We start from the raw sequence: 21553 nt of genomic DNA on the forward strand, positions 1-21553 counted from the left end.
GCGATACCCCAAAAATTATGTCCCCCAAGAATGGGGAGTAAGAATTATTCTCCCCCAAGAATGGGCCTAAAAAAATATACTCTAGAGAACAATAATTCTAACCCCAAGAATGGGCCCCAAAAAATATGAATTCTACCCTTAAGAATGGGCCTAAGAAAATATGTTTCCAGAATGGGGAGCAGGAATTCTACCCCCAAGAATGGGCCCCAGAAAATATATCCCCCCAAGAATGGGGAGCAGGAATTCTACTCCACGAATGGGCTCAAGAAAATATGTTCTCTCAAAATAGGGAGCAGGAATTCTACCCTAAAAAATGAGCTCTAGAAAATATGTTCCCCCATAATATGGAGTAGGAATTATACCCTCAAGATTGGCCCTAGCAGTCATGCTCCTCAAGAATAGGGAGTAGGAATCATGCTTCCCCAAGAACGGGGAGCAGGAATTAGGCTCCCAGGAATAGGAGCAGCAAAACCATGCTCTCCATTCATGGGGAGCAAGAATTAGACTGATTCCTGCTCCTCAAGAACAAAGAGAAGGAATTAGGCTCCAGTAATGGGAGCAGCAGAACCATGCTCCCCCAGGAATGGGGAGCAGGAGTTAGACTCTCCAAGAATGGGGAGTAGGATTTAGGCTCCAAGGAATGGGAGCAGCAGAACCATGCTCCCTAGAATGGGAATCGGGAATTAGGCTCCCCAGGAATGGGGAGCAGGAATTAGATGTGAAGCAGGAATTAGGCTTCCCAAGAATGGCAGAAGTCATAGATCCAGACGGTCCTTGACCCAATTCTAAATTATAGACCGCACAAGAAAAGCCAAGTCCAAATAGAGGAGCCATCATTGAAGGACAATAGAAGGACATTATTTGGCCCAAAAGCAAATTAAATAGAGTTTGATACAGATACAACGTATGAAAAGCATAAATATTTTATAATTAAAATCCTAGAGGATAGAGGAGAGTTAGATAGGGTTCAAGTTAGAAAATGACTTTATCTATAGAAGGCTATAAAAGCAGAGGTCTCTTATAGTGTAAGGATCGAAAAAAAAAATAACAAAAAGAGAGGGAGTTAAGTTGTAAGTGCGATCTTAATAAAATATTTATCTTTCTCAGCCCGTTGACGTAGGCCAAAGGTTGAACCACGTTAATTCTCTGTGTCTTTTTATTATATCGCCCCCACATAAATTAATTCTTTAAGTTGACCAGAAATTTGCGTCAACAGTTTGGCACCGTTTGTGGGGACGGTATAAAAAACATTGTTATTAAGGTCGCATCAAACTCAGTTCCTAGTCCACCAAGAAGGCAGCGTAGTAATGCTGGGTCACATCCTCCACTCACGCGGCAAGTGGTTGATTTAACGCAGAATATAGTCAGAGTTCTCCAGTATATAGAGAATCAGGAACATCGAGCAAACTCAAATCCGCCTCCGCAGGTGGAAGAAAGGCTACAGAATGACTTGAAAGATACTCTACAAGATAACAATAATAGCTCACAACGGGTTCGTCAGAAAAGCAACCCTACTAAATCAGCCAGAAGAGTAGATGTTAGTCTAAAAGGCTACATATAATGTAATTTTGATGATAACAAACATGTATCTTAAGTAAATTTAATAAATATTGTATTTCACACTTTCACTAGTTTTCTTAAGGATAATATTTATGCAAGTGAATCAAGTGAAATCAAGTTCAAGACACTCAACGGACAATGGCGAAATCAAGAATAAAGTTTAGAGTTCAACAGAAAAATTATTGCGATAAATTCTTGTAAAACTGGTATGATTTAATTGATGTATGATTTATCATTTGAGAAGCTCAAGAGATTAATTTAAATAATTATTTTTCATAAACTAAAAAAAAGTTTTATATTTATAAGATAGAGTATTTTGTGGATTTGAGTAATTTGGAATTAAATGAAAATTTTTGCAATCTTTGAATTTAATAAGTATTATTTTGAATTTCGAAGTTGGACCTTTTTGTAAATATTTTAAATAGTTTGGGCCATACTATAATTTATGAAAGTTTGAGGACCCGAATGTAATCCAAACATTTAAAATCCAAAATTAGACAGAGAGTGAGTGGCTAACCGCCTGAGGAAAATCTCATATTTTCAAATTCTTGACTAAAGTGAAATATTTTGAAAACTTTAAAAAATATGGGTATTATGTTAAATTTTGAAAAAGACCTATTTGAAAAATAATAATATATTTGGGGCCATATCACAATTTCAAAAAGGTTTGGAATGACAATCATTATTTAGAAATTCTAAAATTGGACTTGTTTATAAAGTTTTATGACATGTTGGGTTATAGTATAATTATAGAAAGTTTTGGGCCAAAGTATAATTTTGATGAACAATATTACTGTAGTAAAATTTAAATTTAACGGTAATATCACTGTTATGAGTGGCTAACTGGATAAATCAAGCGGTTAACTGCTTGGTTGCAGGAATTTATCTATAACGGCTAGTTTTCGGGCTTTAACTATAAAAATCCAACTCCAACTTCATTTTAAGAATTAATGCGAGCATAAATAAGATCATATAATATATATTGAGCTTCCAAATAGAAAAATCATTTAGATTGAATCATCATTGAGCTATATTTGCTTATCCACTCTTAAAGAGAGTTTCATTGTTGTAATTTTCATTTCTCATCAAATTATGAGTGTACAAGTGTGAGAAATACTTGAGGTGAAGAGATTGGGGGGATAATCTCTTGATTGTCAAGGTCCATTGACACCTTGAAAGTCAATTGTAAACATTTAAAATATTGGGAAGCTTGGATAGTGAAATCCTCAAGCCGGGTGAGCTTGGAGGTGTGGACGTATGCCGGGATTACCGAACTACGTAAAAATCCTTGTGTTTGTTTTCTCTTCCCTTACTCTTTTATTATTGTGCTATATTGAATTTATTATTTTTTAATTCCATTAAGGCATTAGATTGAATTGTTACGCGAATTGTTTAGCATAAAATTTAAAATCTTAATTCACCCCCCTCTTGGGTTGCGTAATTTGCATTTCATTTGGTATCAGAGATTGGTTATCTTATTAGGACTTAACAGTCTAGAGTAAAAGATTCATGACAACCCAAAATGATTCAACTTTTATAGAAGGACAATCCATAACTAGACCACCATTCTTTGACGAAAATGACTACTCGTATTGGAAAACTAGAATGAGAATTTATTTACAAGCACTAGATTATGAAAAATATTCTAATGCCGATTAGCTGACTAATGCGAAGAAATGAGCAGACCCGAACCCCTCAGAGGGTTGGAGAAAAACGAAAAATGAAGGATGAATATGTTGAAAATTGAGATAAAGAAGTAGATCAGGAGACAATATGGGACCAAGAATCCCACAAAGCAGGTACTCTGGGTATACGTTACTTAGTGTACCAAGAAAACAACTGCTCATGCATATAAGGGACTTAGATTTGTTGTGGAAACCCAAAGAAATCAGAACCATACCAAATCGAAGAGACAGAAGCAAATACTGTAGGTATCATAGAGATCATGACCATAATACTAACGACTGCTTTGATCTTGAAGAGGAAATAGAGTCTTTAATCCAGCGAGGGTATTTGAAAGACTTTGTAAAAATGAAAGAGCGCAAATATATTCAAAATGAAGCCCCTGCTGATGCGCCACAAAATATTACTGCAGTAACACCCGAACACATAGAAAACCAAAAGGTTGCAGGAGGAGCTCCTATAAGAACTATATTTGGTGGACTTGCAGGAGGATGAGACTCCAATAGAGCACGAAAAGCTCATTTACGGGAGGTTCGAGCAGCACTGGGGGCTTTACAGACAAACTTAGTGGGTAAACCCCCAAAAGAAGCTAAGATGAAACATAATATCATCACTTTCACAGAAGAAGAAGCTAGATGGATACATCAGTCACACGATGATACTCTGGTTGTTTGGATAACTCTAGCAAACAGAAAAGTTTTCAGAGTTTTAGTGGACAACGGGAGTTCAATAAATATTTTATATGCAGCAACATTTGACAAGATGAATATAGGAAGAGAAAAATTGAAGCAAATTCACACTCCATTAATTGGTTTTGGCGGAGAGTGTTTGATTCATTTAGGCAGTATTGACCTACTAGTTACCATTAGAGAACCACCTCACCAAGCTACTAAGATGGCGGGTTTCTTGGTAATGGAGCACCATTCGGTTTATAATTTTATCTTAGATAGACTAGCCCTCAATCTTTTTCGAGCAACAGCCTCAACTTACCACTTAATGATAAAATTTCCTACAGAAACTGGGACTAGAATCTTAAGGGCAGATCAAGAAGAGTCCAGAAAATGTTATGTCACAGCCTTAAAAGGCAAAATGGACAAACGAGAATGTCTTCAAGTCACGCTTGATCCTAGAGATGAGAGAAATAAACAAAGAGGATCACCAGTAAAAAAGCTAGACACCATCCAAGTGCGGTACAATGATCAAAGCAAGACAGTTCGTGTTGGGTCATCATTACCCCCCAAAATACGAAAACGGCTAGAAGATTTTCTCATATCACAATCTGATGTGTTTGCATGGTCCCATGAAGACATGTCTGCTATAGATCCAAAAGTAATAGTCCATCGGTTAAATGTAGATCCTAGTCACAAGGCAGTATGATAAAAGATGAGATCTTTCAATCCAGAAAGATACAAAGCAATAGAAGAGGAGGTCGAAAAACTTTTAAAAGCAAGCTTCATTAGAGAGGCCTACTATCCAAATTGATTTGCCAATGTAGTGATGGTTAAAAAGCTAAATGGAAAATGGAGGATCTGTATAGACTTCATCGATTTAAATAAAACATGTCCCAAAGATAGCTTTCATTTGCCTAGAATTGATCAGTTGGTTGATACTACTGCAAGGCATGAGCTGCTTACTTTTATGGATGCATATTCTAGGTATAACCAAATTCAGATGTACCCACCAAATAGGAAAAATACATCTTTTATCACGAATAAAGACATGTACTGCTATAACGTTATGCCCTTTAGGTTAAATATGCAGGAGCAACATATCAAATGTTGGTCAATAAAATGTTTTATAGCCAGATTAGAAGAAATATGGAGGTCTGCGTAGATGATATGCTTGTCAAAAGTAAAAAATTGGAAGATCATAACACAAACTTAGATGAAGCGTTCAAGATTTTGAAGCAGTATAATATGGAGTTAAACCCAAGTAAATGCGAGTTTGGAGTTTTCTCAGGAAAGTTTTTAGGGTTTATGGTAAGCCAGCGAGGAATAGAAGTTAACCCAGAAAAAATTCAAGTCCTTTTAGATATGGAGTCTCCAAAATCGATTAAAGAAGTTCAAAGGTTAACAAGAAGAGTTGCGACCTTAAACCGTTTTATTTCACGAGCGATAGATAAATGTTTACCATTCTTCAAAACTCTCAGAGGGGGGAAATAAATGGTATGGACAAGGGAATGCAAGAAAGCCTTCCAAGAGTTGAAGAGGTATCTGGGAAGTCTTTCTAATTCTCTCTAAACTAATATTGGGAGAAGATCTTTACTTATACTTGGTCGTTTCAGACTCGGCAGTCAATTCAGTATTAATAATAGAGGAGAGTAAGGTACAAAAGCCAGTTTATTATATGAGTCATGCTCTGTTAGATACCTAGACAAGGTACCTAGTTATAGAAAAAATGGCTTTAGCACTAGTAGTATCTGTTATGAAGCTAAGACCTTACTTTCAGGCTCACACCATAGTGGTGCTCATAAACCAGCCTTTGAGGCAGATAATGCAACAACCATAGGTGTCAGAAAGATTGGTACAATGGCTGTAGAGCTGGGAGTGCATGGTATTAGGTACCGACCTAGAACATCAATTCAAAGGATGGCAGACGCAGACTTTATAGCTGAATTTACTGGTAACCAGTTCAATGAGTCCAGGATTAGTGAAACAATAATACCAACCTGGAGATTATATGTGGATGGATCGTCATACCAACAAAGCAGTGGAGCAGGATTGATCTTAGTCACTCCAGAGCATACAGAGATAAGCTCTGCCTTCAGGTTTGGGTTCAAGACCTCCAACAACGAAGCAGAGTACGAGGCCTTGCTTGCTGATCTCAGGTTAACAAAAGAGATGGAGGCAGAGAAGCTGGAAATTTTTAGTGATTCACAATTAATTATGAATCAAGTTATATCCGAGTACCAAGTAAATGAAAGTATGATGTTAGTGTATCTACAAAAGGTCAAAAAACTATTAATGAATTTTGGAGAATACACTATCACTCAGGTTTCAATGGAGGAAAATAGCAAAGCATATGCCCTTGCAAGGCTGGCATTAGCCACAGATGCAAGCTTAAACGGATTAATCCTTGTTGAGTTCTTGCAAAATCCGAGTATTAATCACGAAGAGAACAAGGAGATTAATCTTATGAATACAATTGGGAGCTGGACGGATCTTATCATTAGTTACTTAAAAGATAAAAAAATTACCTGATAATAAGGATGAAGCAAGGAATCTTCCCAAGTGAAGTTCTGCAAACCATCAAGGGTGAAGTTCCATGGCTTGGGTCTGCTGAAAGAGATGTAGACATAGAAGCATGGGTGGAAGCATATGCAGAGCCAGAGCCTGCAGGATATGAACCTTCATGAGTGAAAGTTGGAAATAAAATTTCTTGCTGCAATATTAGAGCAGTTGCAGATGCTTGGTGCAGCCCTTCAGCAGGTGTATTAGTGGAAGCAGATGTAAAATGAAAGCCAGCAGTCTGAGAAAACAGAGTTTCACGAGTGCAAGATGGAAAAAAAGTTTTTGGCTGCAACCCTGGTGCAATTTGAGGAGTCTGGTACAACCCTTGAGTAATTACAGTTTCTTGAGAGGATGATCCCGTAGACTGAAAGACCGACTTATCCCTAAATTTCATGCTAATTTTTTAAGTTGGGTATTTGTCTATCTTCTTCTCTTTTTTTGTGACGTCATCCCTATGAGCCGTCACTAATAGAAGATGGAAAAAGACAAGAAAAATAAAATATTACAACCTCCCAATAACATAAAAATTATTATGCTTAAATAAAGCTCACTTGGAGATGGAATATTTGTGGAGGTAGAAGGGATAAAGCCAAAGGCAGTTAGAAAGCCTGATTGAAAAAGATATTTTCAGGACCGCAAGTTTATAAGGTCTTTAAAAACTTTATCGATTTGATGTTGCTCAGCAGGATCAATAGAGGTGCAACCCCATGATATTGTAAAAAACAAAAAAACAAAGAAAAAAAGTGAGTAGAAAAATCCAAATGAAAGGCAACGGCCCCATAAGGGGGTTGGCAAGCTCACCAATTTGAGGTTTCCTAAGCTCAATTGAACTTGGAATTTCGTACTACACTCTAAGAGATGGAATAGATTTCTCAGAAATTGCATTATCCCCCCAATCAATAGACCAATCGCGTTGGAAGCTAGGTTGGCCATCAGGAACAAATGACGCAGGAGCAAAATTTACGATAAAGAGTATTTGGTCAGAGAATATATGGCAGTAATCATCGTCATCTTCAAAGTACTCATAGTAAATAGGGTTAGAGTTATTTTCAGAATCAGAAGACATTGAAATTGTTAAAAACAGGAAGAAGAGAAGAGAATAGACACTCACTGAGTAAAGTGAAAACTAAAGGGTTGAAACTCCACGAGGTGAGCAAATGTGCAAATGATGGTTTATATAGAAATGAGAAGAGAGAGAAACAACTTGAGCTCTTATGCTTTGGGTGAAACCAGAAGTTAAGAGCTGGGGAGCAACTATTGTAGAAAATATAAAATAGTCAATAAAGCACAAAGCAATACCCCAAAAATTATGTCCCCTAAGAATGGGGAGCAAGAATTATTCTCCCGTAAGAATGGGCCCCCAAAAAATATACTCTGAAGAGTAGTAATTCTACCTCCAAGAATGGGCCCCAGAAAATATGAACTCTACCCCCAAAAACGGGCCTCAGAAAATATATTCTCCCGAGAATGGGGAGTAGAAATTCTACCCCAAAAATAGGCCCCAGAAAAATATGTTCCCCTATAATGGAGAGCATGAATTCTACCCCAAGAGGGCCCTAGAAAATATGCTCTCTCAAAATGGGGAGTAGGAATTCTACCCAAGAATGGGCCCTAGAAAATATGTTCTCTAGAATGGGGAGCATGAATTATACCCTCAAGGATGGGCCCCAGAAGTCATGCTCCTCAAGAATAGAGAGCAGGAATCATGTTCCCCTAAGAACGGGGAGCAGGAATTAGGCTCCCAGAAATGAGAGTAGTAGAATCATATTCCCCAAGAATGGGGAGCAGGAATTAAACTTTCCAAGAACGGAGAGTATGAATTAGGCTCCAAGAATGAGAGCAGTAGAACCATGCTCCCCATGGGGAGTAGGAGTTAGACTCCTTAGGAATGGAGAGTAGGAATTAGGCTCCCAGAAATGGAAAGCATGAATTAGACTCCCCAGGAATGGGGAGCAGGAGTAGAGGGTGGCAAAAGTCATGGATCCAGACGGCCCTTAACCCAGTTCTAGATTATGAACTGCACAAGAAAAGTCAAGTGTAAATAGAGGAGCTATCGTTGAAGGACAATAGAAGGACCTTACTTGGCCCAGAAGCAAATTAAATAGAGTTTGACACAGATACAACCTATTAAAGCATAAATATTTTATAATTAAAATCCTAGAGGATAGAGGAGAGTTAAATAGGGTTCAAGTTAGAAAAATACTTTATTTATAGAAGGCTATAAAAGCAGAGATCTCTCAGTGTAAGGGATCGAAAAAAAATAGTAAAAAGAGAGGGAGTTAAGTTGTAAGTGCGATCTTAATAAATATTTATCTTTCTTTATCCGTGGACGTAGGACAAATGCCGAATCACATTAATTCTTTGTGTCTTTTTGTTATATCACTCCCACATAAATTAATTCTTTAAGTTGACTAGAAATCTGCATCAACAAATAGTATAAAAGTAAATCAATCTTAATTTCTTAATATCAATTTTGGATATGAATGCAATTCATATATATAAATATGTTGAATTAGATGTCATTCTGTTGAATCTGTTCAAATATATCTTCAAAACGAATTGAAGATAGACATTTCTTCTATATTTGTGAGAATAAATTTTAAAATTATATACTACAATACATTTAATCCATGTAAATAATTAAAAAAAAATGTTGAATTGGATGAAATAAGGTCAATATTTATATATATGCATATATTTTTTTTTCCAAAAAAATCCAAAAATCCAAAGAGTACAGCAGAGGCAATCGCAAATGCAGTGCTAGAACGCGAACGAGGAATGAGGCAAAGGGGTGACCTCACTGTTACAACTAGAATCTTCGCACATCCGCTTCCGAAGATTTCTCTCTCCGCCAAGACATCGCTGTCCTGTCCTTTCGAAACCCCCCTCAAAAATTTAAAGATAAAAAACCTGAAAATATTTTTTTTACAAGAAAAAAATAAAATAAAATGAATTTCTGATATGATATCAGTATCAGAGTACTTGTGTATATAAATTTACATAAATAAAATACCACACACACTTTCAGCTTCTTACATGAATTGAAAGCTGAAAGCCACCCAACACACACACATAGATTCCAATCAATAGTACGAAATTCTAACAGATCCAAATTCAAATCGAAATCCGATCCAGTCTCATCTCTCCTTTGCATTCACTCACCATTACCCAATGGGTTTCCCAGCCAACGGCTCCGACGCCGGCTCCAAGCCGCTCAAGTTTCTCATCTACGGCCGCACTGGCTGGATCGGGGGCTTGCTCGGCAAGCTCTGCCAAGCTCAGTCCATTGACTTCACCTACGGCTCCGGCCGCCTCGAGAACCGCGCCTCCCTCGAAGCCGACATCGCCGCCGTCAAGCCCACCCACGTCTTCAACGCGGCCGGGGTGACCGGTAGGCCCAACGTCGACTGGTGCGAATCGCATAAGGTCGAGACCATACGGACTAATGTCGTCGGCACCCTTACGCTTGCTGACGTCTGCAGAGACAAAGGTTTGATTCTCATTAATTACGCCACCGGCTGCATCTTCGAGTACGATTCCGGTCACCCCCTCGGATCCGGCATCGGCTTCAAGGAGGAGGATACTCCGAATTTTGTCGGATCTTTCTACTCCAAGACTAAGGCCATGGTATAACTCTCTCTCTCTCTCTCTCTCATTTGATTTGACTTGACTTGCGTTGTTTCCATTTTCAAAATGGATCTATAAAGACTCAAATTGTTCATAAATTTATTTATTTGTGTGCTCAGGAATATAGATCTTTTTAATTTCGTTGCGTACAGTAGAGCACTGGATCTGATGATTTAGTTGATGGATCTACCTCATTTAGTCAATTCTGTAAATTCCTCTGCAAATTGTGATGTATTTGTTCCTGGGAAGTTAATTTTAACACTCCCATTTCGGCTTCCAGCACTTTGCTTATGTGGACTATTGCAGGCAAACAAGCTGTGCTGATGTCACCTTAGGGAAAGCCGTAAACAAGCATTATTAGCTGGGTTCTTTTAGTAATGTGACTTAGTCACTAACAAAGATAGATCCTGGTTTTTAAATTAGCTAGCTGGAAAATTTTAGCTCATGATCCACAAAAAATATATAGCTTTATTGTATGCTTTATCCATGGAGACGAGTGTTAACTTGCATTTTATTTTTTTGTTGGCATATTTTGTGATGTTATAATGGCAGCCTTGTCACAGTTATACCAGTACAGTTGTTCTCACGCCGTGGTTGTTTTCTGATTCATGACAGGTGGAAGAGTTGCTCAAGAATTTTGAGAATGTCTGTACTTTGCGTGTCAGGATGCCGATCTCATCAGATTTATCCAATCCTCGCAACTTCATCACAAAGATCACTCGATATGAAAAGGTAGTCAACATTCCAAACTCAATGACTATCTTGGATGAGCTTCTTCCAATTTCCATTGAGATGGCAAAGAGAAACCTCACTGGAATTTGGAACTTTACGAACCCCGGTGTGGTGAGCCACAATGAGATTCTGGAGATTTATCGGCAGTACATAGACCCCAACTTCACTTGGAAAAATTTTACCTTGGAAGAGCAGGCAAAGGTGATTGTTGCCCCAAGGAGCAACAACGAGCTTGATGCCAGTAAATTGAAGACGGAATTCCCTGAGCTCTTGTCCATTAAGGAGTCCCTCATCAAATATGTTTTTGAGCCAAACAAGAAGACCACTGGAGTGTGAAACTCTTTAGGTTTGAGGTTTTTCAGTTTCCCTATTTATTGAATTTTGTTTACGCAGGTTGATGTGATCCCAATGCTATTTTCCTCGTCCCAGTACAACATGCATGATTACTCCTCCTTGTATCTCAACGCTGTATTCACAACTCAATCTTGAATAAATTAGCCAAAAGTGATTTGTTAAGTAGAATTTTTTTTTTTTTTTGGTAAATTGATTGATGTACTGCTTGCATGGCTGAGGACAATGTTTGTTCTGTTCTTGGCTTTGTTATGTTGTAATCTGCAATGATTTGTTATTGCCATTTGTTTGGCCTATCGAGCTGATATATATAGACATATATCAGAGAAAGAGAATGGTAGCCTTTTATGTTTCATTTTATAGCAAGTTTCTATTATTCTGAATTATAAGCTATTGATTTTTTTCCCCTTAGCTAAATGTTGAATAATTGCTTAATGCAATTTTGCCTTTTATCATTTCTTTTGCTGCTTTAGGTTATCTTAGAAGGTCTCTTTAGTTGATTCTTGGGGAGAAACTTACATGTATGACAATGGGGATGATATAAAATGCCAAAGAAGATTTTATCACAATTTGCTGTGTTGTATTTACAACAGGCAAAAGTGGGATAGTTGCCATTTGGTATTGCATCCATCACTGAGAGAATCTTTCTCTAAGTACTAGGAGCTTTGTGGCTGTGGAGTCTATTTAAGTGCAAATGAGAAAGAAGAGTCGCTTCTTGTTATTGCAGACAGTACTTACTTTCATGCTTGTTTTATCATCGTGAATGGCTAAGGAAAGATGCTGCCTTATGGATCGAGCAGATGAAGACATATTGTCCCTGTCTAGCCATGTGTGTGTGTATTGTAATTATTCCTGCTAAAGAAAGTTTATTTGATGTCCCCCAAATGCGTCATAACTTCCAACTAAATAAACAAAAATAGAGAAGTATACAGCTTCTGTTTTACAAGGTGGGAATGGTGTTTGCAATGACCCTCCTTGTGTTTTATTAGTGATTCTGAGAAGAATCAATATTGTCCACAGTCGAATTAAAATTTCTAAAACAATAAATAAAATAATAATAATCATAAAAAATAAATCCAACTCCAACAACAACCAAATCGCAACACACCCTAACAAATTTAAAGTTTTCAATTAATAAATCCTCTCCTCTAAATGAAAAGTCTACGTCTCTAAAATTAATTTATAAAATATTAGAAATGAACTTATTAGATATATATATATTAGAAATGAGAGATAAGTCATCAACCCGATAAGTAAATTTATACATAAAAAATACATAATAATAATTACAAAGAACCATGAACTAAGTATGATAAAGCTCATAATGAGTGAAGTCATAATGATTTTGTCATTAGGTTTTGCAATCCAGAACCTTGTGTCCTTGAAAAGAAATTCACAATATTTTGTTATTGGACGTAGTAACATAAAAAGTTTAGTCAAGAAGAGAGTCATGACTTTAAATCACTTTGAGAATTCTCTTGTTAGCGACGTGGGATTGGGATATTACAATGCTAGTATTGATGCTCTTGGATTAATTATAGATGAAATAACGACAAAATGGGCGAGGAAAAAAAAAAACCCGAGGAACAACTCACAGCACACACTCAGTTGTCTCTGCTTCTTAAAAAGAGAAATGCCAAAGCAACGATAGTATTATTCAAGATTTATTTTCTTGTTGAATAGACTGTAAAAAAGTTGCATCCAATCTCAAAGCAAAGAAACCTCAATGTAGGCATCTTGAATGGGATTTAATGACGTCCAAGGATTCCGTTCTTGGTGTACATGGAAGGACCCTTGAATTTCTGGTTCTTCTGGGGCATTGAGTCGGAAGAGTGGACCGCACCAGGAAGAATGTTGTATATCACAACTGGGCTTCTTACTTGATGAACTCCATCTTCCCAAACGATTGCACCGGACATAATTGGCTGCTGTGCGATCTTTGGACCGGTGACCTTCACTGTAAACGACTTCTGCTCCCCAACTGCGGAGAATGACAGAGATTGTGGCTCGACATCAACGCTAACAGAAGCAGGCATGTATGGTCTGACAGTGTAGGTTGAGTTTGGTGAGCCAACATTGGTAACCGTCCTGGTAAAGACCCCATAAATTGGCTGCCCATCTTCGATAGCTAGAGAGAATGAAGGGTAATTGAGATCCCAGGCTCTTCCGGGCTCTGTGCTGTTGCAGACACTGCTGTTATCACCGGTGATTTGTCTTATGATGGTGGTGTTGTAACCTTGCTTGCAGAGGAAGTTAACGTAATCAACCTCAGTCGCATCATAGACAAGCCCTGGGTCTATTGCTTGGGCTGGGTTGATGTGGCCTGACCCATAAGCAAATTCAAGGTCTTCTTGCTTCCTCGAGTCCATGACATAAGCTGTTCATAGACAATGAGGCAACATTATCATTGGCAGAGTTATTTGAAGTCTATGGAAATGCTACTCATGCATGAACAAATGAATTTGCTAACCCGTGGTCATGAGGGCAGATTTGATGGAAGAGGGCGACCAGTTGGGATGAGCAGCCTTGACATAGGCAGCAGAACCGCTAGCGTGCGGGCAAGACATGGATGTGCCAGAGATTATGTTGAAACTGACACTCCTGGTATCTTCCGGGTCGAGGGAAGGCGGTGCGACAGGAGACCAAGATGCAAGAATGTCCACTCCAGGTGCAGTAATGTCCGGCTGTACATTATCGATCTAAAGATTTCAGTACATGATTTGAAACAATTTAATATAAACCAATGCTTTGAATTGAAGCCTTTCATTCTGTTAACACCTTGAGAATGTCTACAGTGATGGGGTTGGGTCCTCTTGAAGAAAAAGATACAACTTTAGGTGCCATGGCATCCTTCCAAGTCTCGCCAAACATAATAGTTGCAATTGGATATCTGGAAAAGTACACTTATTCTTGTTAAGATAGCAAACAATATGAATTTTAAGCAAGTTATGATCCACGTTACTTGTTAGAGAGAATGACTGTGCGGGACTGCTTACTCTGTTGATCTGATGTAGTCCAAAATATCCTGGCCATTTTCTTTGCTGATTAGTGTCGCTGGTAATGGGTAACTGAATGCCAAGTCAGTAAATACTGAATCGGCCATTATGGTACCCAAACCATTAACCGCCAGAATGTCTGAACCATCCAACAAACTTTCACAAAAAACAATCTTTCCTTCCACTTTGTAAGAGTTCAAGGCATCAGCAGCGCAAAATCTTGCAATATCTGGGTTAGCTCCAGCAGAATAGTTTGCTGCATCTCCTCCCCAGATCAACGGATATGAGATTCCATTGAGATCAAAACTATTGATGGAAAGTCCCTTCGAATCATAGATAAAGTGCAAATGGCATTAAGATACATAAATTTGAGGGAAAAGCTATGTAGTGTACAGAAGTAGGCAACACATTTCACTCACAGGGTAAGTTATTCCATTGCCAAGCACCGCTTGGGCAACAAATTTTCTATCAATGCTACTAGCTGCAACTGTCAGCGTCCAGGGGGCAATATTGGAAACTGAATAAGGATCAGGCCCGGAATTTCCAGCAGAATTTGAGGTCAAAATACCATATTTCATGGCGTGGAAAGAACCAATGGCAATGGGGTCTTCAAAATATTCAAATGGAAAATCACTCCCAAGGGACACCGATATAATATCGACTCCATCTGCTATTGCATCGTCAAATGCTGCCAGGATATCTGCTGTGGCGCATCCATCTGACCAGCAAACCTTGTACATGGCAATCCTTGCATTTGGCACTCCACCTCGTGCAGTTCCTTCGGCTAGTCCATAGTAGCTTGCATGAGGTACCTCCCGTCCAGCTGCAGTTGAGGAAGTATGTGTTCCATGTCCCTCCGAATCTCTTGGGGAATGGAAATCAGTGACTTCATAGATATTTTCACTGTTGTAGTAACGAGCTCCAATGATCTTGCTGTGATGTCAAATATATTTCATTAATCGCTGACTGATCAATGCAATTCTACGAGTTCTGTTCTCCCACTTAATTTACAGTGATTAAACTTATTCTACAAGTAACTGGGAGAGGAAGAGAACTTACTTGTTGCAGGTGAAGTTGGCACCTGTACATATTCCTTTCCATTTAGCCGGTGGTGGACTGAGTCCTCTGTCGTTAAAGCTCGCAGATTCAGGCCAAATTCCTATAGAAGAAAGAAATTTAAAGCCTCAGTTTAGAGCATCATCTTGGCTAACCTGCATAAGAAATTGATGAGAGTTTTGAGTCTTTAACACAATGACCTGTGTCCAGAAGACCGATAATGACACTTCCTTCTTGAGAAGATGAAAGTTTGCCTTTGGAGAAACCCATAAAGTCCCATGACCTTGTAGTGTGAATCTTTAATTTATGATTTGGAATCACTGAAATTACACCTTCCGTTTCTGCAGCCATTTTAATTGTATTCTTTTAGTATGGCACAGGTTGTATAACATTATATTTGCTAGCAACAGTACTTGGGTAAAAAACTCACCCGAAAACCTTGCAACTTCTTCATCTGTTAATTTGGCCGCGAATCCATTGAAACTCCTTCCGTAGCTGTAGACTAGAGACTCTTTGGCTGATAAAGTACTGCAATTGCAGGAATTTAAATGTTATTTAGCTATTTTGGAGGGAAAATGATATAGTTTCAACTGCATTTTTAAATAACGATGTCCAATTAAATAATAGTTACAGCTAAGTTACTGATCAATCCAATGATTCTACATATTTCTTCATCATTGATATGTCTGTTGAGATCCATAGGTCACTATTAATTAACAGTACTTTTGCTTCTCTCTCAAGTTACTTGCTAGTTTTGGAAACTGTTAGCGTGATCACGGCTAGTAGTGTTTAGTTTCTTACACCTAGTAGTGAATTGAATTTTTGTTACATTTAATAGATGTAGAATCAATTACTAGTTGCTGGGCTTGTTAATAACCTTCCGAGAACATTTTGTAGCATGGAATGGTGTGTCGATGCAACAGGGAAGTCCCCTTGAGGCCGCTGTCCCATGTACACAATATGAACCTAAAAACACACACACACACATCTCTTTAGCTTCAACCAACATAAAGTATCCAAAGAAGTAAGAACTAATGCACATCCACAAGCAAACATGGAAGCCACAGTACCTTCCTCTCTTCGCCATGGCAGTTCAAGACAAATGCTGCAAGCAACAACGTGTAGAAAAGAGAATGCAACTTAGAGTCGGCCATTGAAGCCAAACCTGGTCTCGGCCAAATTGCGTGACTTGATGATTCGGCAACAACATTAATCCAAGGTATTTATAAGCACATTTGATGATTGTTATGTCCGCAAATTCTCTTGTACACATGTAGTGCTCCTCTGTCACCATGCCGTCCTGTTGTTTGCCTCGCAGTTTTTATATCTTCGACAACTTACAAGCTTTTATTATAAATGTAGGGAATTGGCATGCATTTATGCTCATATTACTACAACTCCAAATGACGTGCAATTGAGGCCACTCTTGTTTTAGCCGTCAGTTTAATTTTCTAACTCTTGCCATGATATGTAACATTAGAATGTGCATTGCCCGGTGTTTTTCAAGCAAGTCAACTTCTTCTCTTTTTTTTTAATTATTATTATTATTATTATTATTATTATAATGATGATGACGATGATGATGGTGATGTTATTCTCTAATCTCTCATTCTCCCAGTCTCGTACAAACTTCTTTGTTGGTCCGTTAATATTAATGAAATACGATAATTCAATTTTAGGGTAACTCAGCAGAAAGACTCTAATAACAAATATTCTTAAGACAAATAATTATAAGTGTGTCTGCTTGCTGTTAAACGACGGGGAAGTAAACTAATTTTATATTACACCAATTCTTAGAAACTAGCATCGTGTATAACTGGATTTTTTTTTTTCTTGACTTGAAATCTTTTTAAGATGCATTATCAAAGTCTTTTTTTAGTACTATCTTTCCATCAACCAATCTCTTACATCGAACCGACTTACGGAATTAAAAAAAATTAACCAGATTCCACATAACATAAGGTCTAAATTATATAGGCATCTATGATGCAAATGCATCTTCTGAGTTCGGATGGATTTGTAAAGCAAACAAAAGAAATAATAAATATTGCGAATAATATCAAAATAAGGGGGCTTGGAGATATTTATTCACTATGAAAATGATAGCCAATCAAGTGTCGCCACATTTACCATGCTTGAAGCTTTTGTCCAATCACATTTGGTTTCTTTCTGTTTTGATTTTTATTTTTTTTGCTTTTTTAAAATGTTAATTAATGGGCATTTGGAATTCACTCCTTGTGCGTTGGAAATCCATCTAATTAAGTCTCACAATATTTATATTTTTAAAAAGGCGATACTTTTTACACTTTAAAATTTATTCTAAATATTATTATTATTAATTTTAAAATATTGAGTTTTATTTTGCACACTTTTTAAAATGCAAAAAAAAATCTCATAAAAACATTTTAAATTAATTGTCTTTATTTATTCTATACACCTAATTTTTTTTATTAAAAGTTAATAATTTGGATGGATAATCAATTATTAAGTTAATATAAAAGAAAATAAATTTACTTGCCTTAACCACTGTACAAAATTAATCAATTTAAAAAAGAATGGTTGGCTTCAAATTCAATGTTTTCAAACCAGACAAAGTGAATCACCAGATCTCCAGTTGTTGGATGTCCTCAGCATCAAGTTCAGATTGAATAATTTCACTTGAAAAGTTGTTATTGACTATCAATACTAGTAGCTGCAAGCTTGGAAATAACAGCAAAATCGTGCCTTCATAACATACATGCATGGCTTTGCCCCTTTGGTTTTATCTCCATATATATTTGTGCCATCTTTATCACTTCTCATGTAAACTTACCTCCATTTCATAACTTATGTTGGGGACTTATCATAAAATTTGTAAATATCCAATCCAATATATTAGACTTTTAGGTGGAGTAACTTACATTCTTATAAATTTAAGTATTTCATATTTATTAGCCAATGTGAGACAACTCAACAATCCCCCATCAAACGAAACCACCACATACTCCAGTCTTTTTTTGTCCGACACACCTAAGTTGTTCTACCACCACATTCTGGCTAGTAGGATTTAGCTCTGATACCACTTGTTGGGGAGACTTAGCATAAGATTTTTAAGTTTCTAATCCAAAATATTAGCTTTTTAAGTAAAGTGATCTACCTCCTTATAAACTCAAGTATCTCACTTTTAGTAGCCAATGTGGGACACAACTCAACAACTTATCTCTTGATTATCACATGAATACCTCACACTATATATTGTAATATTTATAAGTTAATGAATTAAGCTTTCATATAAGTCTTACAAGAAACACTCAACAATGTTCAAAGGAATTGATCAATGTCCTGGAGATACATCGAGTTTCCAACTCTTCCAATGATTTTATTTTTTATTTTTTTGTAAACAACTCAACAACTTATCTCTAGATTATCACATGAATATCTCAAACTATATATTGTAATGTTTATAAGTTAATGAATTAAGCTTTCAAGTTTTCATATAAGCTTTACAGGAAACACTCAACATTTAACAATGTTCAAAAGAATTGATCAATGTCTTGGAGATACATCAAGTTTCCAACTCTTCCAGGGATTTTATTTTCTAATTTTTTTTTTTATAAATCTCAGCAAAGCTTGAGGAGGAGAGCCAAAGAGAAAAGACCTCTTAGACAAACCAATTAGACAAAAGCCAATAAAAGAATAACCAACGAACAAAGAAATCATTAATAACAAAACAATAGCAGCTAAGGAAACCCCTCACAATTTTTCACCAATCAAACGATTATAAGGAGTAAACATTGTAAACCAAACAGATATTTTTAAGTATTTGTATGTTGAAATTTTGGGAGGAAAAATTTAGGGGGTTTAAACGTAAGAGAATTGAACATTGATTGAGTGCGTTAAATGGGTGTTTAGAGTGATAATGCTATACTTGCTTATAATAAATTATCCTTAATAGTAATTTACTTCATAAGTATCTTTGTAATAATTTTTTTATAAAATATGATTATTGAAAGTAGTTTTTAGAGTATAAATAGCTCCATCCTTTTAAAATAGAAGTTATATGGGACCAAGCCATTTATTCATTGTAGCTTCGTACGCATTAATACAAATGTTCTGTTAAAATTTATTGATGTTGATTTTATGTTCAACAATAAATTTGTATTGAGCAAGGAACAACCATCGAACATCTCATTTCGAAAGGAAAGGGACAGTACAATCTTGAAGGATCAACATGATCCTGACCTTAGGTGAGAGGTTCATCCAATGCCATTAACCCTTTTGATGCTTAAGTCAACATTAAGATCAATAATCATCATAAAAATTTAAAAGAAATTATAAATAAAATATGCAGCTCAGTAAAATAGAATAGGCTAAGTTGAGACTTTCAATTCTTTATTATAGACTTGAGGTTTTCTTGGGGATTATTTTTTAGCTTTTCAAAAGTAATTTTGAAAAGTTTAAAATTAATTTTATTGTTTAGTAAATTTTAAAAAATAATAATTTTTGACAAAATTATTTCATCCTACAACAAATTTAAAAAAGCAAAGAAGTATCACCTTTGCAAAATATTAAATTGTGCGAATTAGTTTTATACTTAATACAATTCTATATAAATCCTCACATGTATTATTAAAATATAAAATTATCCTTACTAAATTAGAAAATAAAATCATTAAATTTAAAGAAATTATTATTATTACCAGTTATAGTTGAACTTTAATAAATTAATAGCATAACAAATCTATTAATTTAGTGAACATTAATACATATTGATAAATTAGTAATTACTGATTTACTGATAGAATAATAATTTATAATTTATATAGATAACATCACATTTATAATAGAAATTTTTATGAAGTATAGTGGTAGTATGATTAGATAATTTAGCGATTTTGTTATGCTATATGACATTATTCTAATTTGATCTTAATTGAATGAATGAATCATTCATTTGATAATCCTTTGGCTGGATTGTATGGTTGGATTATGATTACATAGTAACTCATCAGAAAAGACTTTTGGAAGTAATATATTAAGCCAATTTCTCTTTTGTTTCTCTTAATATAGCACATAAAATACAAAATGAATTATCATCTTAAAGGTGTAAAGAAGGCAATCATGACCGATGAATCGTGGACATGCACAAAGTATTATACCAGTACAATAAAGAAAATCGTGGACGTATCATATGTATTAAAATTCAAATTAGTTAATTATTAATTTATGTATTAATTGGTTCCAGTAGAAAAATAAGAATTTTTGAAAATTTTATTAGCAAATAAATTTATTAAATTATCAATGTACCGCATTGTACCCAAGTTGGGATTGAAAAAATTATTATTTAATTGAGGTTGTCAATTTTGAGTATTAATTTAACGAGTATCTGCTATACATTGAGATAATAAAATAAAATAAAAAATAAAAAAATTTATTTTAATTGTAAATATATATATATATACACAATAAAAAAAATATTATTTATGCATGTTCATAAATTTGTAAATAAAGTTTAGTTAATATTATGTTCATTTCAGTCATTTTTATTTTAAAAGTAATTTAACAGTAAAATTTACCAAATACATAGACTGCTTTTAAAACTAACAATATTTTTAAAAATAAATTTTACCAAACATTTAATTGATTTTTTTCATAATTAATTATTCTTATAACACAACTAATAATAATTAGTTTAAAAACTACAACATTACCAAACTGACTCTTAATTAGTTAAACCATCTTTTTTTTATCAATATTAACTCATAAAATCAAAATAACATCTAGTTTCCTACTTTATGGGGTTAGAATCTAATTCAAATTTGGTCTCTAGAACTTTTTAATATTAAAAGAGTCACCTAACCTTTAGTACCAACAACTTTATGAGTTATGTGGTGGAGAATAAAATGTTGTTCAAGTTATACACATCAACAATTCCTTGAGTAGGTATTTACTCTCCTTATCTGGGATCAAGTCTTTTCATATTTATAACAAAATATATTTTTTGAAATTACTTTCTATTGAGATTTTCTTGTGAGCTTACGGATTGCACTTAAAATCTTAAATTGAGTTATGTGGTGTAATTATTTGTTGGGAGATTGTCAAATTTTTCCTATTAAAATTAACGTATATCATTTACCCCATATTATTTTCATAATATCTAATAATTCTTCTACCACCATAATTTTAAAATATTACCCTTATTTTTAAATATGCTTTTATTCGTATTGATTATTAATAAAATAAATCATATAAATTAAAATTTAAAAAAAACACTAATGCAGTGCTGTAAATTTTTTGTGTCAAATTTTTTTTAATATTATAAAAATAATAAAAAAATAA

General features: G+C 35.5%; 2 protein-coding genes across 2 annotated transcripts; one reads left to right on the top strand and one right to left on the bottom strand.

Moving 5' to 3' along the window:
* The first annotated feature begins 9206 nt into the window (after nucleotides 1-9206).
* On the top strand, nucleotides 9207-11566 carry LOC18048984 (bifunctional dTDP-4-dehydrorhamnose 3,5-epimerase/dTDP-4-dehydrorhamnose reductase). The gene is made up of 2 exons (XM_006440445.2): nucleotides 9207-10100; nucleotides 10716-11566. The coding sequence occupies exons 1-2, from the start codon at nucleotides 9645-9647 to the stop codon at nucleotides 11166-11168; spliced, it is 909 nt and encodes a 302-aa protein (XP_006440508.1). The 5' UTR covers nucleotides 9207-9644; the 3' UTR covers nucleotides 11169-11566.
* A 1240-nt stretch (nucleotides 11567-12806) lies between these two features.
* Nucleotides 12807-16414, bottom strand: LOC18048985 (cucumisin). Its single transcript, XM_024187972.1, has 10 exons — nucleotides 16306-16414; nucleotides 16113-16201; nucleotides 15666-15763; nucleotides 15436-15576; nucleotides 15239-15338; nucleotides 14599-15112; nucleotides 14180-14502; nucleotides 13962-14073; nucleotides 13654-13867; nucleotides 12807-13560 (listed from the first exon to the last, which is right to left on the bottom strand). The coding sequence occupies exons 1-10, from the start codon at nucleotides 16387-16389 to the stop codon at nucleotides 12932-12934; spliced, it is 2304 nt and encodes a 767-aa protein (XP_024043740.1). The 5' UTR covers nucleotides 16390-16414; the 3' UTR covers nucleotides 12807-12931.
* Nucleotides 16415-21553: the final 5139 nt, after the last annotated feature.

This window comes from Citrus clementina, unplaced genomic scaffold (assembly GCF_000493195.1).
Source record: "Citrus clementina cultivar Clemenules unplaced genomic scaffold, Citrus_clementina_v1.0 scaffold_3, whole genome shotgun sequence".
Taxonomy (NCBI): domain Eukaryota; kingdom Viridiplantae; phylum Streptophyta; class Magnoliopsida; order Sapindales; family Rutaceae; genus Citrus; species Citrus x clementina.

What these genes read in the sequence shown, in the direction of transcription:
- LOC18048984 (XM_006440445.2), top strand. Translation starts at nt 9,645, where the DNA reads ATGGGTTTCCCAGCCAACGGCTCCGACGCCGGCTCCAAGCCGCTCAAG. An exon ending in ACTCCAAGACTAAGGCCATG is followed by an intron (nt 10,101 to 10,715) that starts GTATAACTCTCT and finishes GATTCATGACAG; the next exon opens with GTGGAAGAGTTGCTCAAGAA.
- LOC18048985 (XM_024187972.1), bottom strand. Translation starts at nt 16,389, where the DNA reads ATGGCCGACTCTAAGTTGCATTCTCTTTTCTACACGTTGTTGCTTGCA. An exon ending in GACTACATCAGATCAACAGA is followed by an intron (nt 14,074 to 14,179) that starts GTAAGCAGTCCC and finishes GTACTTTTCCAG; the next exon opens with ATATCCAATTGCAACTATTA. An exon ending in ATCTGCCCTCATGACCACGG is followed by an intron (nt 13,561 to 13,653) that starts GTTAGCAAATTC and finishes GTCTATGAACAG; the next exon opens with CTTATGTCATGGACTCGAGG.